This window comes from Pomacea canaliculata, linkage group LG1 (genome assembly GCF_003073045.1).
Source record: "Pomacea canaliculata isolate SZHN2017 linkage group LG1, ASM307304v1, whole genome shotgun sequence".
NCBI lineage: Eukaryota > Metazoa > Mollusca > Gastropoda > Architaenioglossa > Ampullariidae > Pomacea > Pomacea canaliculata.
The window spans coordinates 32,787,276-32,811,530 of NC_037590.1; the positions used below are offsets into that span (position 1 = coordinate 32,787,276).

The 24,255-nt window shown below is 45.2% G+C and overlaps 1 protein-coding gene across 7 annotated transcripts in view; it reads right to left on the reverse strand.

The window, feature by feature from the left end:
• Positions 1–5,657: 5,657 nt before the first annotated feature.
• Positions 5,658–24,255, reverse strand: part of LOC112561949 (frizzled-5-like) — a 102,723-nt gene continuing 84,125 nt past the window's right edge. For 6 of the 7 annotated variants that reach the window (XM_025235037.1, XM_025234865.1, XM_025234956.1 and 3 more), the window contains one exon: positions 5,658–13,016. In XM_025235037.1, coding sequence (XP_025090822.1) covers positions 9,946–11,790 — 1,845 coding nt within the window. In that variant the 5' untranslated portion in view covers positions 11,791–13,016 and the 3' untranslated portion in view covers positions 5,658–9,945. The remainder of the gene's footprint in view (positions 13,017–24,255) is intronic. The other variant, XM_025235203.1, reaches the window with a different exon arrangement.

Here is a 24,255-nt window from a genome sequence, read left to right on the forward strand (position 1 = left end):
AGCAAATTATTTATTTATTTGTCTACTTGGGCCGAGGTGTTCATATTTAGGTCCGGTCCCATAGGGTAATGCTGACGTCACTACTAAGCGAAAGATTGTATAATCAATAGTTTAGATAAGATTTTCCCATTTTAATCACTAGAAACAAATTAATTTTTTGAATTAATTAGAGAACAGGTTGCTACAAGTGCTGAGTGTTCACATTACATCCCACTGATAGATCAACGGGAAATGAAACAAGAAGCAGGTGAGGGAAGACAGCAGGCAGGAATTGTTAGGACGATTTATTCACAACACGGATGCTGTAGGTGTCACAGCCTTTTAGCCCACATGTTCAGATTCTGATACAGTTCACCTTTAGTGATGAACAGGTGTCGGGGAGGGGGATGGGAGGGTAAGAACGGAACGCCAGCAGTGTGTGAATCTCTTTTTGGAGTAGCAAAATTAAATTATGCGAAGATAGCTCACGTCAACATCCATCTGTCAGCTCAATAATAATAAAAATTCCATGCTAGTACAAACATCCGGCAGCTATTATAATAGAAAGCATTGCTCGTGTAAAGGATGAGACGTGTGGGAATGAGGGATACTTTACATGTCTTTTCCACGATTGCAGACAGGCAAAACACATTCTGTCCCTCTGTAACAGATTATAGACATTACAAAGATATCTCAGTTACAAACAGGTGACATGTATTGCACACCTTTCCCTCGGTTACAGACTGGTGACAAGCATTACACACCTCATTAACGGACAGGTAAGAGATAAAGTTAGTGTCAGTGAAACAATACCGAGGCAGAAGACGTGACACGTGTTGCTGAAGGCACGGCACGTGCATCTCGTCCTCTGACCCTTTGTTGCAGCTGCAGCCCGTGTTCATCGATGCGTGTCGAAAGCGCGGTGTTACGCCTCTTTGCGGTTCCGATTCGAAGACCGGGAAGATGGTGGTGTTGGTGGTACGGGGAGGTAGGGGGGAGCAGATCGATGTCGGTGGGCAAAACGAGGGCGACACCGCTCTGCTCTGCTGGCCGCACGTAGCTAGCAGTTCCGGCACGGATCTGACGACACGCTGGATGCCTCACTGTCGCATAAAATAGTACACCCGCACTACGTCGATATTACGTCACACCAACGTATCATTGACCCTCCATTAGGTAGACAAAAACACGCGTTCACATGCAGGTGCTGGCACATTTGCCAGGCACCATTTGCCACGTATGCTGGTCATGTGCTAAAAAAGCAAAATGTATGCGGTCACTTTAGGGCAAAAACATTTAAATAAAATGACTAATGAGACTGAAAGACAAAGATAAAGAAGACATAACAGGTTTGGTACAAGACCAAGAAACATCAACGATGTCGTCCCTTGGGCCTTGTGTCTGTATGTGGCATGGGCAGTAACGATTTCATTTTTTAAAAAGGTGTTTAAATAAAAATAGTTAACATGTATAGATGTATAAAAAATAATTATCGATAACAAATATAGAAAAATGATAAGATAGAGGATATTATATAATGTAGATTAATAGAAAAATAGCAATATATAATAAATATATAGCTATATGAACTAAACATAGAATAATAGATAGGGACAGTAAAAACGACAGATAGATAAATATATATCTTCTACAGTCAGAGTCATTTTTAGATGTTTCTTTGACCGGCACGATCCCATGCGTGAAAGTCAATATCGACACAAAGGCGGAATCTGACTGTTGCGCTGCACTTTGCTGCTTTTCATCTGCCCTGCTTTTTTCCTCCTGGTGTCTTCTCCTGCATGTCTTCTTCCCCTCCCTTGACAAATCCTTCTACTAGAATAAAATTTGCCCTTTAACCCTTCAAACGCATCCCATCAGCCTTCGCAGGAGGTGGCACCAACGAAGACTAAAACTTCTTGATCAATGAAACTGGTTCTCGATTCTTTCCCCACCTCCCGTACCTCTCCAACGGTTTCCTTGCCCGCTGACCTATGGCGGAAGTAGGTGCATGTACCAGGTGCTTCTCTCACCTGCTTCAGCGGTGTAGTCACAGATTCTGACTCTATGGCGAATTTCTGCGATCTCGGGATCTCTCGTCACGTGCGAAATTCATGTCTGACGATCTCTAGCACCCGAACAAGGTGTTAAACTATTTTATTGGTTTCTTTTTGAGGTAGGAGGTCACTAAAGTGTTTCCTTGTTATTCGAGTCAGAAGAGAATTTTATTTCATAAACAGACTTACAGCGTTTATGTGTGATGCTTCATCTACCCGTTTAGTGTTATAATTTCTTTATAATCTTTTATGACAGTTTGTTTCTACTCTACTTTGACATTCCCATTTATATCGTCGGAACTTTCCTCAACTAAATGATTTAAATGTTTATAAAAAAAAAAAATTAACATCCCATTTTCGCAACATTCTAACGACAGCAGTAAGCTTTGTTAAGCTGTGACATCTCATTCTTTTTTTTTTTTTTGTAAAACTGAGTTCAAGTGAGGTTAGCCTCTAATGCAACTGTTGTGTTCCACGCCGACAGGGCAGTCAGTCAGTTCAGGGTATTTCCACAACACAGAGGAAGGGCTTTCTGCCGCTCGATTAAGTGTTTTGTTCTCGCTTTACGCAAATCGCTAGTTAGAAAGTATTTTATTTTCATTTTTTTTTTTAAGTTCCGTGTGAACAAACTCTTTAACCACGCACGTGCATGATTTTATACTATACAGGTGCGGATGTTGTGTGTGTTTACCTGGATTATGGGGTATGTGTGTGTGATTGTTGCACTTATCGTTTGGTCCAAACGGCGGGCAAGACAATGACCCAGGTGATGTCAGTGCCAGCCAGGCTGAGTCAAAAGCAACATCGATTCTTCACGCATGACCTTGTTGCACTTGGCTGTCAGTTGGCGCCTGTCACTTGTTGTAACAGCCGTCTCCATTTTGCAACGGGCTCTTCCACCAAGTTGCCGTACAAGGTTGTGGACACCTGGACATGACCTCCCACCTTAGCATGTTGGAATGATATGCGAGCTCAAACGAAGCTAATAATCTGTGGAGCCGCTAGGAACTACATTACGATGCTATCTTTTCTAAAGGTGGCGGCTGCGAGTCATGCAGTTGTCACGTGACAGAGGATCCACTCAGTCGCCCGTCAGTCATTTATCGGACACGTCATCGGAATGACTCAAAGGCGGACGACTGCATTTTATTGGGTTATCCCGCTGCTTCCCCCACCCCCGACCTCCTCTCCCATACAAACACACACACGCATAACAGATGTAAACAGCATTAAGTGTACAAATTTAATTAAACCCCAAAGCTGCACCCAGTCATCGCTGCGACAGTCTGGTTCAGAAATAATAATAATAAAAAAAGACAAATCGTTAGCTACGATTGTGCTTCACGGGAAGTGAACATGATTGACTCTTCAACCAGTTTATCAGGTCTTCTACAAAGTCTCCCTTTTGAAATTCATCATGGTGTGAGCAGGTCCCCGCCGTGGAGGGTTTCTTCCGGTCTTCTCCTTCCTTCTCCCCTCGTAGTGTGAACTCACCTCTAGGTGGAAGCACTGTCTCGAAAACTTAGCCAACCAGCCTACATCTATGAGTCATCAGGACTAGTAAAACTGTTAGTGAATGTTTTATCAGTGTGAGTGTAAAATGTAAACTGGTTCAAACCCACAAAATCATCTTACATCAAGTATGTGTTTCTCCAGAAAAAAAAAAATCCCCAGTATAACAGACAATTATTTTCGGACTGTAGGACTGAAAAAGGAATTGTCAAAATGGAAGATTTATATTTTTTTTAAAATTACATAACGAGTTTCTATTCTTGGATTTTTCAATTTTTCTTCTTTCTCCACTTTCACTTTTTTTTTTTAAAAAAGAGAGACACCGACACGCGATTATTTCCCCCTACCACCTCCACCGTCCCGCCATGTTGTTTCCCATGAACCCACTGAAACTCGTTGGAACGAGCAGAATGCACCGGATGGCTTTCTTCGACTTCATTGAAACAAGTCAAGGGAGAACAATCTGGGTTACACCCTGCGGCTAGCAAGAATGTGGGCGTGAGCCATGTGAGAGCCTGTCTGGGAAGATTTTTGGCTGAGCCGCATCTGCCCGAGTACCCGAGGATTGAGGATCTGCTTCAGACACATCAAAATGCTTTTTTAAAAAAAAAAAAAAAATTTTAAACTTTGGGCAGTTGACTTTTTTTTTTTACATGGCAACTATGCACCTACTTTTTTTTTTAAACCTAATTTTTTTTTTTCATTCTCGAGGACAGTTATGCACCTTTCACAACTATTTAAAAATTCTTTCGAGAGCATTAAGGACTAGTACTTTTCAAATGACTGGGTCATGTTAATTGGAAGATATACTAAACTATGAGAGAAAAGTCCCTTTCGTTTATGAGATACAATCATTATGAAAATCTACATTTTCACTGACAAACAGATGGTTAAAACAATATTACAGTACAGAGGTCTAGCAACAAGGCTTCAGTGACTGTTCAGGTCTTGTTATAGTTAAAGACCAAACTCATCTAAGATTGGTCTGACTGTAATATGTTGGTCTGTTTCCTTCACTGCTATCATGAAATAATACCCGAGCACTTCGGTCCATCCATCCTACGCGATGGCATCACACAATCCCATAATAAGCTGCTACTGATACAGGAGAAAATGCGCTGTAGGAAGTCATTACACTAACTACAATCAAGCCATTGAGGTGTGCTGATCACCTGTCGCCTCCAACACAAATCATCTCCTACATCCTGTCAACTGTTAAGATCATACAGAAGATGTTTATGTCTAACGTGTAACCTGTCGATTCCGTGCCAGTTCTTAGAGAACTGCTGTCACACCTACATCGTAGGCTTGACATTTTCTTCCTGGTGTCAGCAGTGTTCCTCCATCTTCAGGTCCTTCTCCAAACTGCGCGTCATGCGGTTGTGATGCTCGTCTGTTCGCTGGGTAGATCGACACCCTGGTGCAGGAATTCAATGCAAGACTTACGGTTTGATATCGCATTTAAGCCCGTCTATCTTACATGAGTGCAAAACCCTCCCTCCCAAAACAACAAAACAAAACAACAAAAAAGAAAACAAACAAAAAACAAACAAACAAACAAACAAAAACCAAACCAAAACCAAAAACAAACAAAACAATCAAATATTTTAAAGACGTCAATAAAAATTGTGTTTGTTTTCTAGCCACAGCAGAAAATACTTAATACTTAAAATAAGGATGAACGAATGTTTAGAACTTTGAACACCAGTCAATGTATTCGAAATTTCTTCCAAGAGTTGGAAAGGAAGCGGCAGTTATCAAGGCTAGTAATCAGCACAACTATGGCGTTTGCGGCACGTAGCAGATTATCCCCCTTCGCCATCAAAACACCTCTAAGCATTTATCTTCGAATGTTTCTTTTGCTTCTTCAACTACAAAAAGGAACAACCAACACAAAGAATTTCCCTGCTAAAAACTAAATTCCAGCGAGGCAGCAAAACCATCTATTATAATAACATCTATATGCAACGGCTGAGTCAGTAATGATAATGGAAATGATGTCAGATAATTTCAAACTGAAAAAAAAATTGATACAGTTATTCTTTCTTCTCACCAAAACATAAAACACACCTCCTCACACAACCGACATAGCAAGACAAGGAAGCAAGCAAGTTTTATGAAGTGAACATGCTTTATTGCAAAAACGACTCGTTCAACTCAAAGCCGTCATGTTCAGTTCAGTTCAGTTCACAGTTCAGCACAGCTGGTCATCGCCCTCTCCCCCCTTGCTTCGATCCATGCATTGAATACGTTAAGCACAACTGTCATTGTGGTGCCAGAAATTCGGTAAACGCCTTGAGCTCTGTCAACATGCGCTCGTTACGCAGAACTGAACATGTCACACATCAGCGGACAGACAGAGGGAGATACAGAGGGTGGAGATGGGTGGGAGTGTGAAATAAAAAAAAAAAAAAGACTTCGAAAAACTGGAGAACTCTGGCAGAATCTGTACACGTGCAGGATGGACTAACTGTGTGTACTGGAGGTGGGGGTGGGAGTGAGGTAAGGATGGTGTTGAAATAAATAAAAGTGTCTCTTATCTCTTTCCTGCAACAAGCTTACTTATGGTCAACACTGGTAATTACCAAAAGCACTTTAAACGAAGTTTAAAATGGATACATAAATGTCACTACTTAAAAATAAAGCGTTTTACATTTTTTAAAACCATCTCAAATAAAACTTTCTGTAAAACATTGGCAATAGAGGCTACAATAATTACAAAATTATAACAAAAAATAAGATGAAAATTCTCAGACTGCCCTTTTTATAACATAATTTAAAAAGTAAATTATTTTTTTGAAACCATGCGAGAACGAAAACCTAATTTCTACATTTTTTTTTTCGCGACAGCCGAATGTAGAGAGATGAATCATCGTTTGTGCCACGCTTCTCAGGAAAGTCATCGCTGATGACGAGGAACGAATGATGACGATTTCTCATTAACAGTAACGGTCTGTACCAGGCTGTTTCCTTAACAATGATAATTTTTATTTCCAGACTGTACAATGAAATATTTTAGTCTCACGTTTATAACGAACATTGTAATGTCAGCAGTCTGATAACAATACACTAAACGCTATTTAAAGTATTTAAAAAATCTTTAAATGAGAAAGATTTATGTTCAGCAGGTATCCATCTTGTAGACATGCTACACCCCGATATTCTGCTCCTACCTCTTCTCCTCACCACCCCTTTAGCACGTTAGTCCATGATTTTCTATGGTGTGTCACACCCGGAGTCCGCACTGCGCTCACCCACCCGACACAAGCAGAAACCTTTCGGCGGCACGGAAACTAACCTTTCCCTCCCGCTACTCCTCCCTCCCGCTACTCCTCCCTCCCGACACCTCGCTCCGTAACGATGAGCTCTCCCTCGAGATGCCCCCGTGTTGTCCGACATGCTGTTGGGTGGAGTAGCGGCTTGTTTGACGGCCAACGGACGATGTTCTCTGCGGTCGACACTACACCCAACACAAACGTGCCCCGCGAGAGCACTCGGTCGCAGCTGCTGTTTAATCTTCTATTGACACGTCAAACACCTCCTGCTCCAATTTTTTTTAAAAAAAGACTGTAAGGGTATGTGAGCAAAAGGGAACCTACTAATGTTAGATAACATGTCTTATACCCGTCTAAGAAAAATATTTATATCCTAACCGATAGGAAATATTAGTATGAACTCTTTCCCGAAAATTTTTGTCTCTCTCTCTCCCCTCCCCTAGTAAATTATTGCAAAAGGAATATTAGGGGCAACACATAGACTGAACGCATGGAAGGTTCCGAGCACGTGTACCTGCCAAGCATGGAGGATGATGGGGGCCAAGCCCGTGCATCATTTGGACTAATGAGACTCGCCCCAAGACTCCGGAGCGCCAGCGAAATCGTTGTGGAGCTTTGCCGATAGTCAAGCGCGCGCCTTTGTGCGCCTGCTGAAAAGGGCTTCTCTCGCCCAAGAACGTAGCCCCTGGGCACGGGGACAATGAATCGATGGGCGCTTGAAGCAGCAGGGACAAAATAGCGTGGCCATGTTTTCTGCTCACTCTGTAAATGCGTTCATACAGGACGGGCGGTAGAGTACACAAATAGACACAACTGGAGACCTAAACGCCCCACACGCTTGACCTAAATCCTCGGGTGTTTTTCTTTTTCCTCCCAGTCCTCTACCCACTCTTACCCCCCTTTCGGGACCACACTAACAGTTACGCCATTACACGTTGTGGAAAGAAAGAAGGAAAGAAAGAGGAAAAAAAAAATGCGCCTTTTCATTTTTGACTAAATTGTACAGGGGAGGTAAGCGCCACAGAGTTGCCGGAGCTCTTCAGTCGAAGTATATGAAAGGTCTACACTGTATCATTCCTGGCAGTAGCAGTGTGAATCGATACCCACGGGGAGGAAAGGGCCCAGACAAATGCAAAATGGTGGAGAAACGTGTGACTAACGCACAACAACATTCTGTATGGCTGGGGTTGTTTCCCCTCGCTATTTACAGGTCAGAGTTTCTGTCTCAGAGCTGAATGTTGGTGAGAGGGATGGAGATGGGAAGGAGGGTGGTGGAGTTTATTAGTTAACGAACGTTCACAGTCACTACATCACTTCGTTGATTATGCCGTGTCTTGTATTTCCAGTGTAGCTTTGGCATGCTGCAGCACGCATGTTCTCTCCAATTGTACAACATCGGATTTGTTCTTTAGATAAACACGCACTCACTCTTTCACACACACCAACGCACGCGCGCGCATGTAATACAATACTTCAAACGTATGGCATAAGCTCCCCCACATCCCCACAGCCTCCGAGCTGTGACAACCAAGCCTCGTTCACATAAAAGTCAGGGACACTTGGCACTTGCTGGCTGCTTCCTTCCTGTCTTCCTCATTCCCACCTCTGGTGCGCAGTTTAAGTCTACAGTTGTTTCGTTAGTTCCCAGAGAAATCCTCTCAACCGCAATTCACAAAATGGCACCACCATCGGTTCATGTTTATTTTTCAAACGAGCACAAATACTTCTCCAACTTTCAGGAGTCTACCTCATGCTTGCTAATGTCACCACTGATGACCAGTTAGAGTTAGTGTCTTCATTCTCTCATTCTTTTTTATTCTTTTCACTACAATGCTCGATTAGATGAAGATATTGAGCGTGCGGCTGGAAGAGGGAGCAAGCAAGAGAGTCCACCCCAAGCACACCTGTGATTTTGTTACTAAGTCATGAAAAGCACCTGGAGGGTGATCACAGGTATGTAGACACGAGAGCACCGTGGGATGAGCGAAGTTCATGGAGTGTCGCACGCATCCTTTAATGCACATGGCTGAGTTGAAAGGTTGAGTCAAAAACACAGTCGACAGCATCGTCTGATTTTTTTTTTTTTTCTTAATGCTCCAGACTACATCGGAAATGAGAAGGGCACCACCATCTACCTGTGCCAGCAGTGTTAAGTACGTTGGCTTGGCTTTTAAAAAACAGACGAGTTAAAAATGAAAAAAAGCCTTGCCTTGAAACAAAAACGAACCTTGGTTATTACTGAATATTATAGCACAGAAATATACATCACATCTGGCGTACTCCATGGTTAGTTCCCCGTTTAAAAAAAGCAAAACAAATTTTTTAAAAAACCAAACAGGGTAGGTCCGCAGTTTGTCAATATTCCTCGGCTTGTCACACGCTTCGCGGAGTCGATGACAAGAAGATAACTCCACTGACGAACGTGCTGACACGCTCTAGAATAACACTTGCTGCAGAGAGTGAACATTCGCCGTCAGAGTTCGACTAGCATCGCCGTACGCACCAGCTGACATTAAAAATTACCAAAAATTAATTTCTTTGATTGCAGTCATTTCTCCAGGCGGCAAATAGTTGGCGAAAACGTCTGCATTCATTTTCAAATTTTGCCAACATAATTCTTTGAAACTTATTCTGGTGATGCAAGATGACTCAAAACACACTCTCACACACACATGCATTCACTCATGCACGCACAGACTGAGTAGTAAAAGACTCAATCGAGGTGTTCCTCATAACACAGTGCTTCAGGAATCACTAAAGCGTCACCTGTCGAGTACAATCCATTCACAGAGAGCTATCATATCTGGTTGACTGGTCATGATGCATGACAGATGTCGGATAAAGTTTCGAAACTGAGCTCGTGACATAGTTCCTACAAGTCAGGCTAGCTTAGCATCGTCAACAAGCGACACACCAACAGAATGATATCCAAGTCATCGTTGTCACACTAAGAAGAAGCAGAAGCTTTATTCGTTGGTGTGCTGTCGAGGGTCAGTTCGTACGTGGACAGTCCTTCCTGCCACTTCCCTGCTGCTATCGCCTGCATCATGATCTGACACCAAAGACAAGAAGAGAAGAGGGTGGACACTTCCCTCCCCCGTCTCTATTACCATTTCCGGTTTGTCTTACACGTGACTGAGCGGTTGTGGCTTGGCCGGCTGGTATGTGGCATTGGCGTAAGTCTTGGTCATGCCGCGGTTGGGGTGGGAGTACGAGTGGGTGTGGCACAGCTTGCCGTAGAAGAGTTTGCGCCACGAGTCAACCGTCTTGCCAGTCCATATCCAGAAGCCTGATGTGATGCCCACGACGAGGCACATGAAGTACTTGAGCATGAACACGGAGTAGTCCGGCGCGGCTCCGCCCTCCTGGCACGGGCACGTGCGAGTCCTCTCCCACCTCTCGCGCAGGTGCTGTTCGTAGAAGTAGCAGGCGATGACGATGGTGGCCGGCACAGTGTACAGCACGGAGAAGACACCGATGCGGATCATCAGGCGCTCAAGCTTGTCCGTCTTGCCGCGGCCCTGCTGCTTGATGACGCTGCGGATGCGGAAGAGCGAGACGAAACCGGCCAGCAGGAAGGATGTGCCGATGATGAGGTAGATGAAGAGAGGGGCCAGCACGAAGCCGCGAAGGTTCTCCAGGCTCTGGTTGCCGACGAAGCAGATGCCAGCTATGGGGTCACCGTCCACGGAGGACATGGCTAGCACGGCGATGGACTTGACGGAGGGGATGAGCCAGGCCACCAGGTGAAAGTACTGCGAGTACGAGGCGATGGCCTCTTGACCCCACTTCAGTCCGGCAGCTAGGAACCAGGTGAAGGACAAAATGACCCACCAGATGGACGAAGCCATGCCGAAAAAGTAGATGAGCAGAAAGACGACGGTGCAGACGGCCGGGCCTGTCGTCTCATACCGCACCATGTCGCCGTCGCAGGCCACTTCTTGGTGACCAACGATAAGGCGGATGATGTAGCCGATGGAGACCATGAAATAGCAGGCGGACAGGAAGATGATGGGCCGCTCAGGGTATTTGAAGCGCTGCATATCCACGAAGAACGTGGACACCGTCATGGAGGTTGAGATGCAGCACAGGATGGACCACAGGCCGATCCAGAAGGTAGCGAAGGTACGCTCGTCTTCGCTGAAGTACGGGCTGTAACAGTTGACGGCACAGTTGATGATGCCGCCGGTGACTGTCTTGTTGTAGTAGCTGCTGGAATCCTTATGGACCTCCACCAGCGGCGCCCGACACTGGCAGCGACAGTCACGCTCCGTGGAGCGAGCCGGTGCCTGATCCGGAGGGAGAGGCAGGGCCCCGTGGTCCAGCGGTCGCTGGAAGTCGACGCCTGATGGGCGGGCTGTAGGGTAGGTGTACTTGGTGTGGGGTGGGGGCGTCTGGCGGTCCGTGGTGTTGGCGTCCATGCACAGCTGGTCTTTATCTCCATACTTGGGCAGCTTTTCGCAGTCCATTTGTTCAGGCCAGCCAAAACCGTACTGACGCATGAGTGGAGCGCATCCTGCTTTGGCACGCTCGCAGACGGACCTGCAAGCAGGCAAGGGCTTGCGGTAGTTGCTCATGCAAATGGGCGAGTACATGCTACACAAGAAAAACTTGAGGTCCGGCGAGCAGTGAATCTCCACCAGCGGCCAGAACTGGTGCACCTCCAATCCGGCCTCCTCCTGCGTCTCGTGGTTGAACTGGTTGGGCATGTAGGTGTAGTTGTACCCAATACCCTTGCACATAGGGATAGTAATCTCCTGGCATCGACGGGGCTGGTCAGCACCGCTAACAGCCGCGACCACGGACACCAACACCAGCGCTGCCACCACCCAGGCGCCAGGCACCACCGCCGCCGGAGTTTCCAAAGTCCTGCTCGAACGACCACGCCACCGGCAGCCACGACGACTGCAGCACCAGCAGTTACTAGCATCGTCGGCACCGAAGTGTTGACACACAGATGTCGATTTCATGGCGATGGTGGGTGGGCTGGCACGTGACGACAGGGGTCAAACGATCACACCCGATTAACTTACAGACACTCGAGGGTTCTTCCGCTGCTCCACGCCGACAGTACAGCTTCTCTACCTCGCGGTGTAGACTGGAGGTAGTGGAGGGAAAACCTGACACCTCAACTCTCCAGTTAAGGGAGGGGGAAAGGGGACACTTATTACACTGTATGTACACTGTTTTCACTGACCATAAAACCTGTCACTGTCAATGTCACACATACACAGGTCCTTCTTGCACGGGTATCTCCATGTCACCAACTCAGCTCCTCACATCTGAACAAGTTTCACGTGACCCATCTAAGGTCACTTCTGATCTCATAGCGGGTAGCGTCAGTGCACTCTCACGATCTGTAATAATAAAAAAAATTGTGGAGGGGAAGTAAAACGATTTCTTCGTCTCCCAAACTTTTCCTTTCCTGTTAATACTGGAGTTCTGATTGGTGAGGCCAAAATATCTCCGTGTTCCTTTTCAAGTAATTTTTTTTCTTACACAATCTTTTCTTCTGATAGAAACTTTAAAACTGTCGTCTTCAAGTGCAACAGTGAATGAAGTGACAGAAAAGAGGAGGAAAAAAATCCAGCACACAAGGTTTAAGAAGCTCTTCAAGTCCGTATCGTCAAAGAAAGTTTCTTACTTGTCCGTTGAGGAGGAGGAATGTATGCACGGCACTGTCTCGACTCTCGGCAGAAGGTTCCCTCCACAAGCTCGCAGGTGCGACTACAACTGGCGTTTGCTTCCTACAACCATCCTCACCGAAAGATAACAATGCTGACTGCCAGCGAGAGAACAGGCATTCAGACTCCCCCCTTTTCCGCCAGTTGCTTTTGTAGTTGGTTTAGGGCCTGACTCTTTACGGGTGCGAGCCAGGGGAGAGGGGGGGGAACTCGGGGAGGGAAAGGGGAAAGGGGTGGCGATGCTACACCCAATCGCTGGCGGAGTTGCAACTGCTGGCGGCTCCGTCCCTCGTGACTCGCTCGCACTGCGCGCTGTCGCTTGTGGGCTCCCTCCCGCGCTGAGCCCGACTAACCACTCGCTCACTCCGCGCCTGCGCCGTGACGTCAGCTGTCAGTCATCCAATGAAAAGCAGGCTAATTAGCAGCCCTCACGCGCGGAGCCTCGCTGCTGGCCCGCCGCTGACTCCGCCCCACTCGTTTGCCCCGCTTGACAACTTCTTTCACGCCGACTCCTGAAAACAGAGATAGACATCTGAAACGCACCCTTTGCGCCACCCGAACATGTTTATTTGCGGAGGGACTAACTTGCGGGGCGAGGGGGGTGGTGCTGGGAGGGTGTGCGGGAGGGAGAAGGAGGGGAAGAGTAGACAGAGTTCTTTACACAGACTTCACTCGTAAAAAAGGAAAGAAAAAAAAAAAAAAAGAAAACCCTTGCTTTCAATTTTTTGGGTGTTCAAACAGTGATTCAATGCCTAGTCCATTCACAGACAAATACAAAATTGTTTTTTATTTTAATCAATGGAAAATGGAGAGACAGGCACTGAGAAAGTTCAAGGTGAGGGGTTAGTGGACGCGAGGTTTGTGGCGATAAGAGAGAAACATTAGGAGGTGGATAATGTGAGTGTCACGATTCCTAAATGATTCAGTTACCCTCCCTGCTCCTCCGATGTGAGTGCGCGGGTATCTCTCTTTGTAGCCATGACAAACATTTCCCTCAAAGGAAATCAAAATAATTATATTAACCAATCTTAATCACAATTAAGCATATTTTCAATCAATACGATTACCAAAAATAACAAATAGAATAATAACCTGGACAAACAGATCAAGATGTTTGGAACACTGAGTAAATAAACAAGTCGTCTGGAAAGGAAGGATGGTTTCGACATTGAGAAAATATATGGGTTTTGTTGTTTGTTGTTTTTTTTTGTAAGAGAAATTTTCTAGTTGGTTATAATTATTAAGATGTATGCACGCACCCGTCTCTACCCTCCCCCCAAAAAACAAACAAACAAACAAACAAAAAAACAAAACAAAACAAAAAAAAAGCAAAAAATAAAAAAAAAATAATAATAAAAAAAACAACCCCAAACGAACGCGACCTCAGTCTTGAAGGAAGAACATCAAGAAATAAATACAGCAACAAAAGTGTTGATGAACACACACAAAGAAAACAGGTCGTCGTTTCATGCCGCCGTGGGATTGAGTGGCGGCCTGTCTCGTAAAGAAAGTTGTTTGAGGCGAGAGATTAGAGGCGCGCGATGCCGACACGGTGTTGTGTTCTCATTAATGTGCATCAAACTGCACGCGGTCTCGCCCTCCTCCGCCTCCTTCTCTCTCTCTCACACACACACCGGGACCTCGGTGGACCCTCTCTCCTCCCCCTCTACCTCCTCCGCCGCTGCCTCCCCTACCCCATACCCTACCCGCCACCCCAACGAGACCTCAACAAAGCCACTTACACCCTTTAAAATTTCATAGCTATTACAGCGATGTAAGAACAGCCGCCGTCTTCAAAGGCCGTTGATGGAAGGGGAGAGAAAAAAATTCTAAGGCGAAAGCGGGTAGGGCAAAATGTTATCAAGAGCGAGCCTGTAATCCTCTGAAGATGAGTGACAATTTAAAGGATTCCAACAGTTAAATAGCAGCAGGGAGAGGATACGTGTTCTTTCTCTCTACTCATCGAAGAGCAGCAGAGCAGAAAATGAGTTTTAACAGAAATAAAGGTCACGACGATCAAGGCCGCATGGTGTGGCAAGGGGAGTTAAATCCTACATGGTTTGATTTGAGGAGAGGGGTGGATGTGATGTGGAGGGTAGAGAGAGAGAGAAAGAGAGAAAAAGAGATGGGCACCCAAAAAAAAAATCTCAGGTGGAAAAATTTTTTCTATGTCGTCTAATTTTTTTAAGGCAGTTGTGTGGCAGTCTGGGTTATACTGTGGTCAGAGGTTTTGAGTTACTTATTTCCAGTCTTTACTAGCTTATCCATCGTCCCCTTGACTTGTATCATCTCCATAATTATCATTAGTGACAATCAAAGGTGTTGGGTACAAATATGTCGTGTATGTTTACAACATTTTACCTGCTGTCTTCCTATTCCCTGGCCTGTAGTTAAACGGTTTAAAATTGTTCTACCCACCCCCATCTCTTACTATATTCGTCTTCCTCCACCCTCCTACTCTCAACCCACTTCAACCTCTGTCGGCTGGCAGTGGGTGCTTGACATTCCTTCCCCTCGTGGGGCTGGGTAAGAGTCCTCGACTGCCATCCCAGCCCCTAATTCAGTGTGAGCACAATTATTACTCAGGCAAAAAAGTCTTTCAGTCCGACATATACACACCCACCCACCCCTATGTTTCTGGATGCAAGAGAAGCCACTTCTTTCTCTCCTGGCTTCCTCCCGCCTTAGCACTTTCTTCCTACCTTGAGCCTCCCTTCTGATCCCAGACTTCCGCTTTCTTATCTCTTTCCTGTCACCAACACCCTCAGCGCCTTCGCTCGCTCAACTTCCCGCGCCCCCAAATCCCCGACTGTAGAGGCCTCCTCCTCCTTCTCCTCCCAAGACTGATTCGATAGACGATGCTCACAAGATTCAAGAAACCACTTTAGTGGAACCATTCTGTTCCACTGAATCGGTCATCAGTCCCCTATTTTTAAAATGTTATCGATGTTATAAATACTGTTACTTTTTCGTATCATTTAAAATGTTTTAATTTTGTTTAAGAGAATCAAATGAAAAAAAAAAGAAGAATAATTCAATTTAAAATATATGAAGGAACAAACCCATGTCTGTGGCTATCTTCGTTAATTTTATAATAAAGACGACAAAAGAGAAATATTGATAAAACGTGTCAAGACCTATAGGAAAGAAAGCTTAAAAACAAATCATTTCAGAAACTCACTGCAAGAAAATTTAAAGCATGTGGTGAAAATTTGAACTACAAAGCTGCCATCTGCCCGCTGTTTACAGAAAAAAAAAAATTCCTCCATTTTTAAAGGCAATCTTAAGCTGAAATATTTCACTCAGCATTGGACTTTATTTGTATAATTGTACACGGCGGTCTAAACAAATATAAACAAATGCAAAATTACTTAAATTATACTTAATTTATAATAAGGCTATTTTAAAATCTCTTCTCTTCTTTACAACCATCCCCATCCATACACACACCCCCATTCTTTTAACTCCAACTGATGCATGGACGTGCGCACGTACATCCCTCCAGCCACCACCACCATCCTACAAATACAACCACCTTACCCATCCCTCCCTCTTCCCACCTTGACAGGCTGCAGGAAGGAAGGTGACAGTGTCAGTCTAGAGCCGTGAAATCAGATTAGCTAGGGTCACGGTCGTGCTCCTCAGTCGCAGCTCGAGACTCTGACAAAGCTGTGATGTGCGACACGCTCCTCCTCACACGCACCCACCCTCCCTGCTCCACCCGCTCATGTCACTCACAGTCACGCTGTGGCGAGCAGCACACGAAGACTGCCGAAAGACGAACACGTGACCCAGGAAGTATGTCCAAACAACAAAAATTATTTACTAATCACTGTATGGTGGGCATTAGCAGGGGAGACAAACCCTAAACATTTAAAATATAAAATGATTTTAAAAAAATTACTACACACTAGCAGAAAAAAAAGGTTTTAAACATAACGACACAAAATATTTTTGCCGCCGACACCACTACAGACATCACTGCCATCATATTTCGAGCGCTCTATTTCTCTCCGCGGAGGCGCGAACTTTTTTCACGAGCTGCACAACGACGCCCTCGCGAGCTGTTGTGCCTCGCGCGGCTGTAAGCAATCAAGGGGACGTCAGACGGGGAGGAGAGGTTGGTGAAGGGTGTGGGAGAGGGGGGAGGCCATGGGGGGAGACGGAGGGTCATTCCGTAATCGAGTTGACACCGCGCCAGTTTATCAAACATCAGCAACCAGTTTTCCAGGCACGTTAACAAAACAGCTGCGCAGTAATCGATTGAGTTTATCCAATCAGAGGCAAGTGTACTCGCGGCATTATCAATCACTTGTAACTGATGAAAGCTCATCGAAAAGTACAGGAAAGCAGTCGTAATCAGTATTAATACAATTAAAATAAAAAGAAGAACAAGGCAAGAGGGGAAAGCAGAAAAGGAAGGAAGAGGCCGAGAAAGAAGAGAAGCAAGGGAGGGACTGTGGAGGGCGAGTCAGGTGCCGGTGCCAGAGTAGTGGCACGGTCCCAGATCATCTGGCCGCATTTGCTGATTCACTTCATTCGTTTATTTATTAATCACGTTCTCTCACTGCTTTCAGAAAACAATTTTTGAAAGAAAATCATTGCCTTTATCATTTCTAAGCTCATTTTAATTTAAAATCACAGAAGGCTAATGTTGCGGAAACGAATGAATAAATGGGAAGGCACGCATCCATTTATTTTTTTTCGACCGTTTCAAGACGGTAAATAAAAAAAATTCTTTGTCTATCATTTCTGCTTTTATTTTATTCGTCTCTATTGTGAGGATGCCCCTCTGTGCTTCGCCATATAATTTCTAGTGGCGAGTGATGCGATAATGTCGACATTAAATACATTAAATTTGTTTCTTTTTTTCCCAGCTTCCTTATTGCATTTATAATCAATATATCTGTCAGGTGCATGGTGTCGGCAAAACAAACGATTTCAGAAAACAACTTTGCAGACAGCAGCAGTCGGGTTGGGCGGGTTTGTTTACCCTCCAGTCTTGAAACTCCATCGTCCACTCCTCAACAAATTTCCAGAGCCATCACGGGCTAGAAGTAGGAACCCCTGCGTGCTCAGTTCGTCTCCACAAAGATTTTTTTCCTCCAAAGGTCTTTTGTCTCGGAAGCAGCCTCAATAAAACATTGATGCCTTCAAGAAGTTTCTTCGGTAGTAGTTCATTGCGAAGGATTATTGATGTAGATGCCAATACGACATAGGAGCATTCTTTTCAAACACTCGTGCAGACAACAACAGATGTGGTCTGGAGAACTTTGGACATATATGGGAGCTAAATTCGCCAATGACTCCCAAAACAAAAGAAGTGTAGTACTGGCCACATAACCAGGGAAACGAACCAAAATCGGTCTTAACTTATAAGATGTTTAAAAAGTCTGAGAAAAGGACTGTTGATGACGACAACGCCCACCCAGTCACCTGCCCTTACAGCCCTCGTCCTACAGACTTGACTTGGGGATAACGAGAGTGTATTGTGTTCTACAAGAGCTCAGCTGCAGGGAGCAGCGGTGTGTGGTCCTGTCTGGTCGGACACGAGGGCAATCAGTGAACTCCCATCCCAAACAAGTGACCGAGCGAGGTTTTAAAGGGTGGACAGTGGTAGCAAAGGTAGGGTGGGGAAAGAGGGGCTTAGCGCCATTAGCTGGGTGATGTCACCATCCGGGTCAATCGATTGAAGTCGACGTCTGGCTGTCGTGTCCACCGCTTAATGAGATGATCCGCTGGGCTTTCCTGCTGAGCCACCGAGACTTGCTGCGTGTATCACCTGCCATGTCCATCTCTACCCGACCAGTTAGCTGTAACATGTTTGGTTCGATGCTGAACCAACATAGTTACTTGAACATTTGAAGTGTTTTTAGTTATTTTGACTGTTGAAAAACATAAGTAAACTACCTCTTAACCAGTAACTCGAAGATGTGACCGACAGTTTTACTGTTTTTTTATTTTTAAATGCAAATATTGTCACAATTTCGGCAATCATTGCCATTTAGTCCAGTAGTACCCGGTCAGTCGGTTCTATAACACCCAAGATCAAGATTTCGTTTTCTTTTACGCACACAAACACGTTGTTTAGAGAAATTTAATTGACATTCAAACAATAAACAACTCAAGCCTACAGGTGGTGCAAGGTGTACGAAGTCCGACACCTGGAGGCCAAAGCTGGGCAGTGGGGGAACTCATTGGACAGGTGAATGAGCTCAGACCCATGAGGTGGTTAGCAATGGGAGCTGGAGGATTAGAGGGACTGTGGCACGGTAGTCTATTAGCGTGTCATTAAGTAGACGTGGCTGAAAGGGTTCAAGTGGACGCCGACAGGGGCCCTCGAGAGCCTGGGAAGGTGTTGAAGAGAAGGACAAGTGTCAGGCCCGCGACCTCCACCAGCTGTTGGAGGCGTTTCACTGCGCAAGACCAGAACTGTCAGCGCTGAGGGCTTGAAGAGAGTATTGTTGTCTTGGAAAGGGACAGTGGGAAAGGTTACCACGACAGGACCACTGTGACACAACTGAACCACATGACAGGTCTAAGCTGACTTGAAGATAATGGCACAATTATATCATCGGTGGTTTTCTTCAAGCTGTTACACTGTTATTCCAGCATGAGCGTTAAGCAAATACCATGATCTACGGTTGAGTTGATCGAACGAAGGACCGACCAAAAACATGAAGAAAAAAGAATGTCATCCCACTATCTAGAAACGTGTACAGTTGTTCATCAGCTGTGCTTCCAGGGTTCAGTGTACCGACAAGAAGCAACATGATTTCACTGCCAACCTGTCTTCATTGTTGTTAACCTCACAAACCCTAGGGTGTGAGTTTTTTTTTTCTCTTTAGTTCAAACTCCTTCAAAGGCCAGGGCTAGGTCCCACCTCATTACCTTTCGAACACATCGTAACCCCTAGCTACCCACACAAAGGTACCAAGCCTGTACCCGCTTAAACTCCTTTATCCCAAAGGTCCAACACTCTTTCCTCGTCTTGCCACGCTTTCAATGTAGATGAAGTCACGTGATCCTAACGTTAAAGAGCCATCGCCATCGATTAAGCTTGACCATGATGAGGCTGGACTTACTGTAGACTTAGCCAGTAACAGTCACAGTAAATCCCTAAACTCCATCCTAACAACGTGCTTTCCCTGACTGCCCTCCTCCTCCTCTCCAACACCAGCTGTTGGTCCCTCACTCCCCCGGGGAGGGGAAGAGGCTGACAAACTGCGGAGAAGCGTGAAGGTACTTTAATGGCTCTTGACTACAGCAAAGTGATCGCGCACAAAGGAGTTGTCAATTAGATGGCTGTGCCGGGGAGCTGTCAGTGTAACAAGTTTTAGTGCAGCTAGCTTTAGCTACAGCGGTTAAATGTATTTACAGGTTGAGGATGAGGAGGTGGGTAGGCTGACACATGTCAGCAGGTGTGTGACTATTAAATTTTGACGGATGCTAACACCACGGCCAAGTCTTTGCCAGCTCGGTCATTACATCATCCGTTGACACTCGAGTGTCAGACAGGTGCAAATACGGTGACAGGTGCGACGCTTTCGCCTTACCCTTGAGTTGATGACATATGCTTAGATCGGGTAGTTAGTTTTTTTAGTGTGTGTGAATGTTGTTGTTGTTGGTTTTTTTTTTTTTTTTTTTTTTTTTTTTTGGACAGCAAGCGATGCAGCTTTGCTGCCAAAGAAAAAAGATAAATAAATAAAATATAAAGCCGGTCGTGCTTGTTGCCCCACGTGGACCAGAGGCTCGAGTACAGGACCTTCAGCAGCGATTAAAGATGATATAAGTCGCATTATTGGATGTCAAGTCCATGACATGTGGACCTTTAGTTAATTGCATTGGGACAAATCCACCATAGTCTCTGAAACCTGCAAAAATCTGGGAGAAAATTTCTAAAATAAAAATTCAAAAATAATGGTCTGTGTAATTTTTTTTTTCAAAGCAGTATGGTTACATTCCTTGCAGTCTCGGCCAAAAATTGTTTGAGCCAGGTTGCGAAGTATAACCACCAGAACATTTAGGATCCATTTAAGACCGTTCAAATACTTCTGGGGTGTGGAGAGGAAGATGACAAAAAAACTCATGCAACGCATTTCCGAGCTGAAGCAGGAAGTTGGGAAAAAATGATGGCGACAAGAAAGGAGAAGGAAGACGAAGACAGCAAGAAATCCCAGGTGAAAGGTAGCAGATTAGTTGGTGAAAAGGATTTCGCACTCGCAGCCCAAGCGCCAGACCCGAGAAGCCGTTGATGACGTTCGAACAGGTAATTACCAGGAACGGCGCTGAGCGTCTTTTCCTCCGCCAGCGGAGAGCTCGCCCGACACAAAGAGGTCTTGGCAACAACATGGCGGCCCGCTGCTCGGGGGACCGCGGTAATGTTGTTAGGGGTGAACAGCACTCCATTAGATATCGGGGAGCGTGTAAAGCCTAGGCGGCCGAGATTACTCTTAAAAAAAAAAAAAAAAAGGGATGGAGATTCCCCCCAACTTTCCATGCCACCCTGGTTGAGGGGAAAGACTTCCTAATCCAGGATACCGTCAGAGAAAGGGAGTGTGGAATGTGCTGCCGAAATATGCGAGGGATTTGGTGTTAAATCTTTTTTGGCGTGGGGTTCCGTTTCTAGATAACGGCCTGACACTTCTTTTTACAACTTTTTTGTGAGCTTTCTTTAAAGTTTTTGTCTTGAGCTTTTAAAAGTTACCGAACAACTCCCACGGCGTTTTGCACAAACAGAACATGAACCCTCTAGTGGTCAGAGTACCAGCAAAGCAAAGCTGTGTTCACTTTGTTGAAAGTCGTCAAGCTTTGCCTCAAAGTGGATGTTGTGTATGGTAGAAGAGCTCACTGGCGGAAGTGGTTATGGCAGCCATGACCTGCTGTTTGCGGCGCTCTTGGGGTCACCGGAAACACTTATTGACGAACTCAAAACACCAGCGCCATCTCAACTAAAAATAACAGCGAATTGTTTTTACGATTGACACTTATCAAATCATACTCAGGAACATTGATAATAAGGAAAAGCTTGAGAATGCTTTATAGGAAGAAACATGTTGTCCCTCTCTGAACAGTGTGAATATGTGTGGGAACGTGCAAGTGCACGTGCGCGAGAAGAGAAATCGACAAAAATAATACAACAATTATTTATCCAAGCATCAAGTACAATCATAAATCAGTTTGGGGAGGGAAGAGAACCCTCTCCGCTAGTTCTGTTTTTTTTTTTTTTCGTTTTGTTTTCAGGAACAAACGGTCATCGATGTGTGAGTACCACCAGTCGTGAGTACAGAGACTGCGTAGGTCATAGGTAGGCTGTGAGAGGAGTCGGGTAGACAGGGGTCGGGTAGAGAGGGATTGTCATAACGATAGAGCCTTTAACTTCCACTTCAGAAGCTGGACAAGTTGCTGCAAACACTCATGTTTGTCAACTCGAGATATCAACTGCCTGTCAACTCCCTAGCTTTCCGTTTCCATGCAGATCATAAGAACAATTCTTCCGAACTTGTCTCTAGTTTGCTCTTCGCTGTCGTGGTCATAAAAGCTCGGTTCACGGGTAGTGTTTGTTTTCTCTACATTAGGTATTGTCACGAGTCGTGTGTTGACAAGCAAATCAAGCCTGGCTGTAAAAGAACTACACCAGTGTACTTACCGCCGAGCAGGATTTCTCAAAGACTAAGATATTAAGTTTTACACACACATGCACTCACGCCTTACAGCTATGAAACAATGATAATTAAATTCCATTTTATCGAGGCAAACACAAGCGTGTCACAGTGACTGAAGAGTAATATAAAAAAATGCTGATGACACTTGGAGTATAAGAGGGAAAGGTAAGGCCGGACAGTCAACATTCACAAGAAGTTATAAAATCTTGCAAGCACGGCCTCTACTCCACCTTCCACAGCACACATGTGTTCTATGTGTTATTTAGTAATGTGTACTCGATCTGTATAAACATCTCTCTACCACCGAAAATATTTTTATGAGGTTTGTTAAATATTTATTTGGAAAAAGATGCAAAAGGCAATTATTTACATTATTCCCTCATCTATCTCTCTGACTTGGTGTGTGTGCGGGCGCGCGGAAGACAGTAGGGCTAGTAAAAGCTTCCAAAAAGCGAGGAAAATCTTAATTGAATAATAATAATAATAATAATAATAATAATAATAAAAAAAAAATTAATAATAATAGGTGGTAGTCTAGTTTACATTAAAGACACATTCAGCTCTTTACTGAATGCATGTCATACTTATTATGCCTATATAAAATTAAAACGTATGTTAAAGTAACGTATTGCAATCATTGAATCACCACCACCACAAACACCGCCATCACCACAAAGTATCGACACCAAGTATTGATAGCAAAAATAGAAAAGAGAGAGAGAATAGCCGATACTTTTAAGACCAGATTTCGCCACTAACTGGTATGCACTTCTAAGAGTGCCGAGGTATAAATGTGATATTTTGTTTAGGCATAAAACTTCCTGTCAGACTTTCTTAACATCGCCAGTCTCCGCCGCCGTCGCAGCCAATCAGACGACCCCGACAGCACGCGAGGTCGACCCGCTGAATCAAGAGCGACGCTGCGGCGGAGAGTGTGACAGCACGGGTACACACACACCAACATCCAATGTCTACTTGTGAGCATGAGTATAGCATGTGGGGGAAAAAAAAATGTTTAGTGCCAACTCGTTATCTCAGCAGCCATCCGACCAACATTACTGTTGAGAGAGGGTATATGATCCTTGGTTAACTTTTGCAGATATCGGGTAGGCGATATTACGGGTGGCGAATGATTTGAGTGAAATGATGTATTTGTGTGTGTGGTTGTGAGAGAGAGACCTACCGTTCTCGGAAAAATCTCGCGTCTCAACATCTGAGTTCGCGATTCACAAAGGAGCAAGATATGCTAGCCCCTGTAGGAAGGCCCGAACCCTTGTAATGAGGAGTGGTAGTAGCAGTGGAATGACGGGTGTTGGGGTGGGGGAAATCAAGATGCAAATCTGGCTGCGCACCCCTTCCCCCTTCAGTCTATCACGGGTGTCAAAAAACTCAAGAGTTTGTTTTTAACCGCAGAGAACGTTGCTGAATCGCACTCCGGTACCCCAGACGACTACAACCCGACACCCGAAACTACACAAAAACGGGTTACTTTGCCAAAGCACCCGAGTGGCGCGAGTGAGCGAGTGTGTGTAGTGCGTGCGCGTGTGCGTGTATGTGTTGTGGTGGGGGAACAGAGGAGGGGTAGCCCAAATGCTTCATAAGGAACTGTCTACAAGGGGGAGGGGAGGGAATGTGGAGAACCACGCTGACGGTGTATTTGCGCCATTGAACTCCTTGTTGACACGACACAGAGGGGCCCGCCACCCAGCGTTTACCCTTTAGCTAATGAGGCCACGGGCCGCCTTGTCGTGAACATTACGGGCAGCGTGCAGGTAACACTAGGCACAGGTACGGACAAGGTGTGTTCGTGAGTGCTGGGTAGTGGAGTGGGGTGGAGAGTACAGGGTGGTGCGTCACCAAGGGTTGAAGGTGGGGGGCTCGAGAGTAGCCTAATAAAAGCTAGAGGAGAAGGAGTGTAAGGACTGAGAGCGAACACGAGAGAGAGGTGTCCATTAGGCGAAAGATGACAGGTTTTCGGAGAGTTGACCGAAAGCTTATCTAGAACCTCTTTGGGTTTAGGAGTTCGTTTGACGAAAGACAGTTAAACATACAGTAACACCCATCCGCTGACCAGAGGTCAAGATAT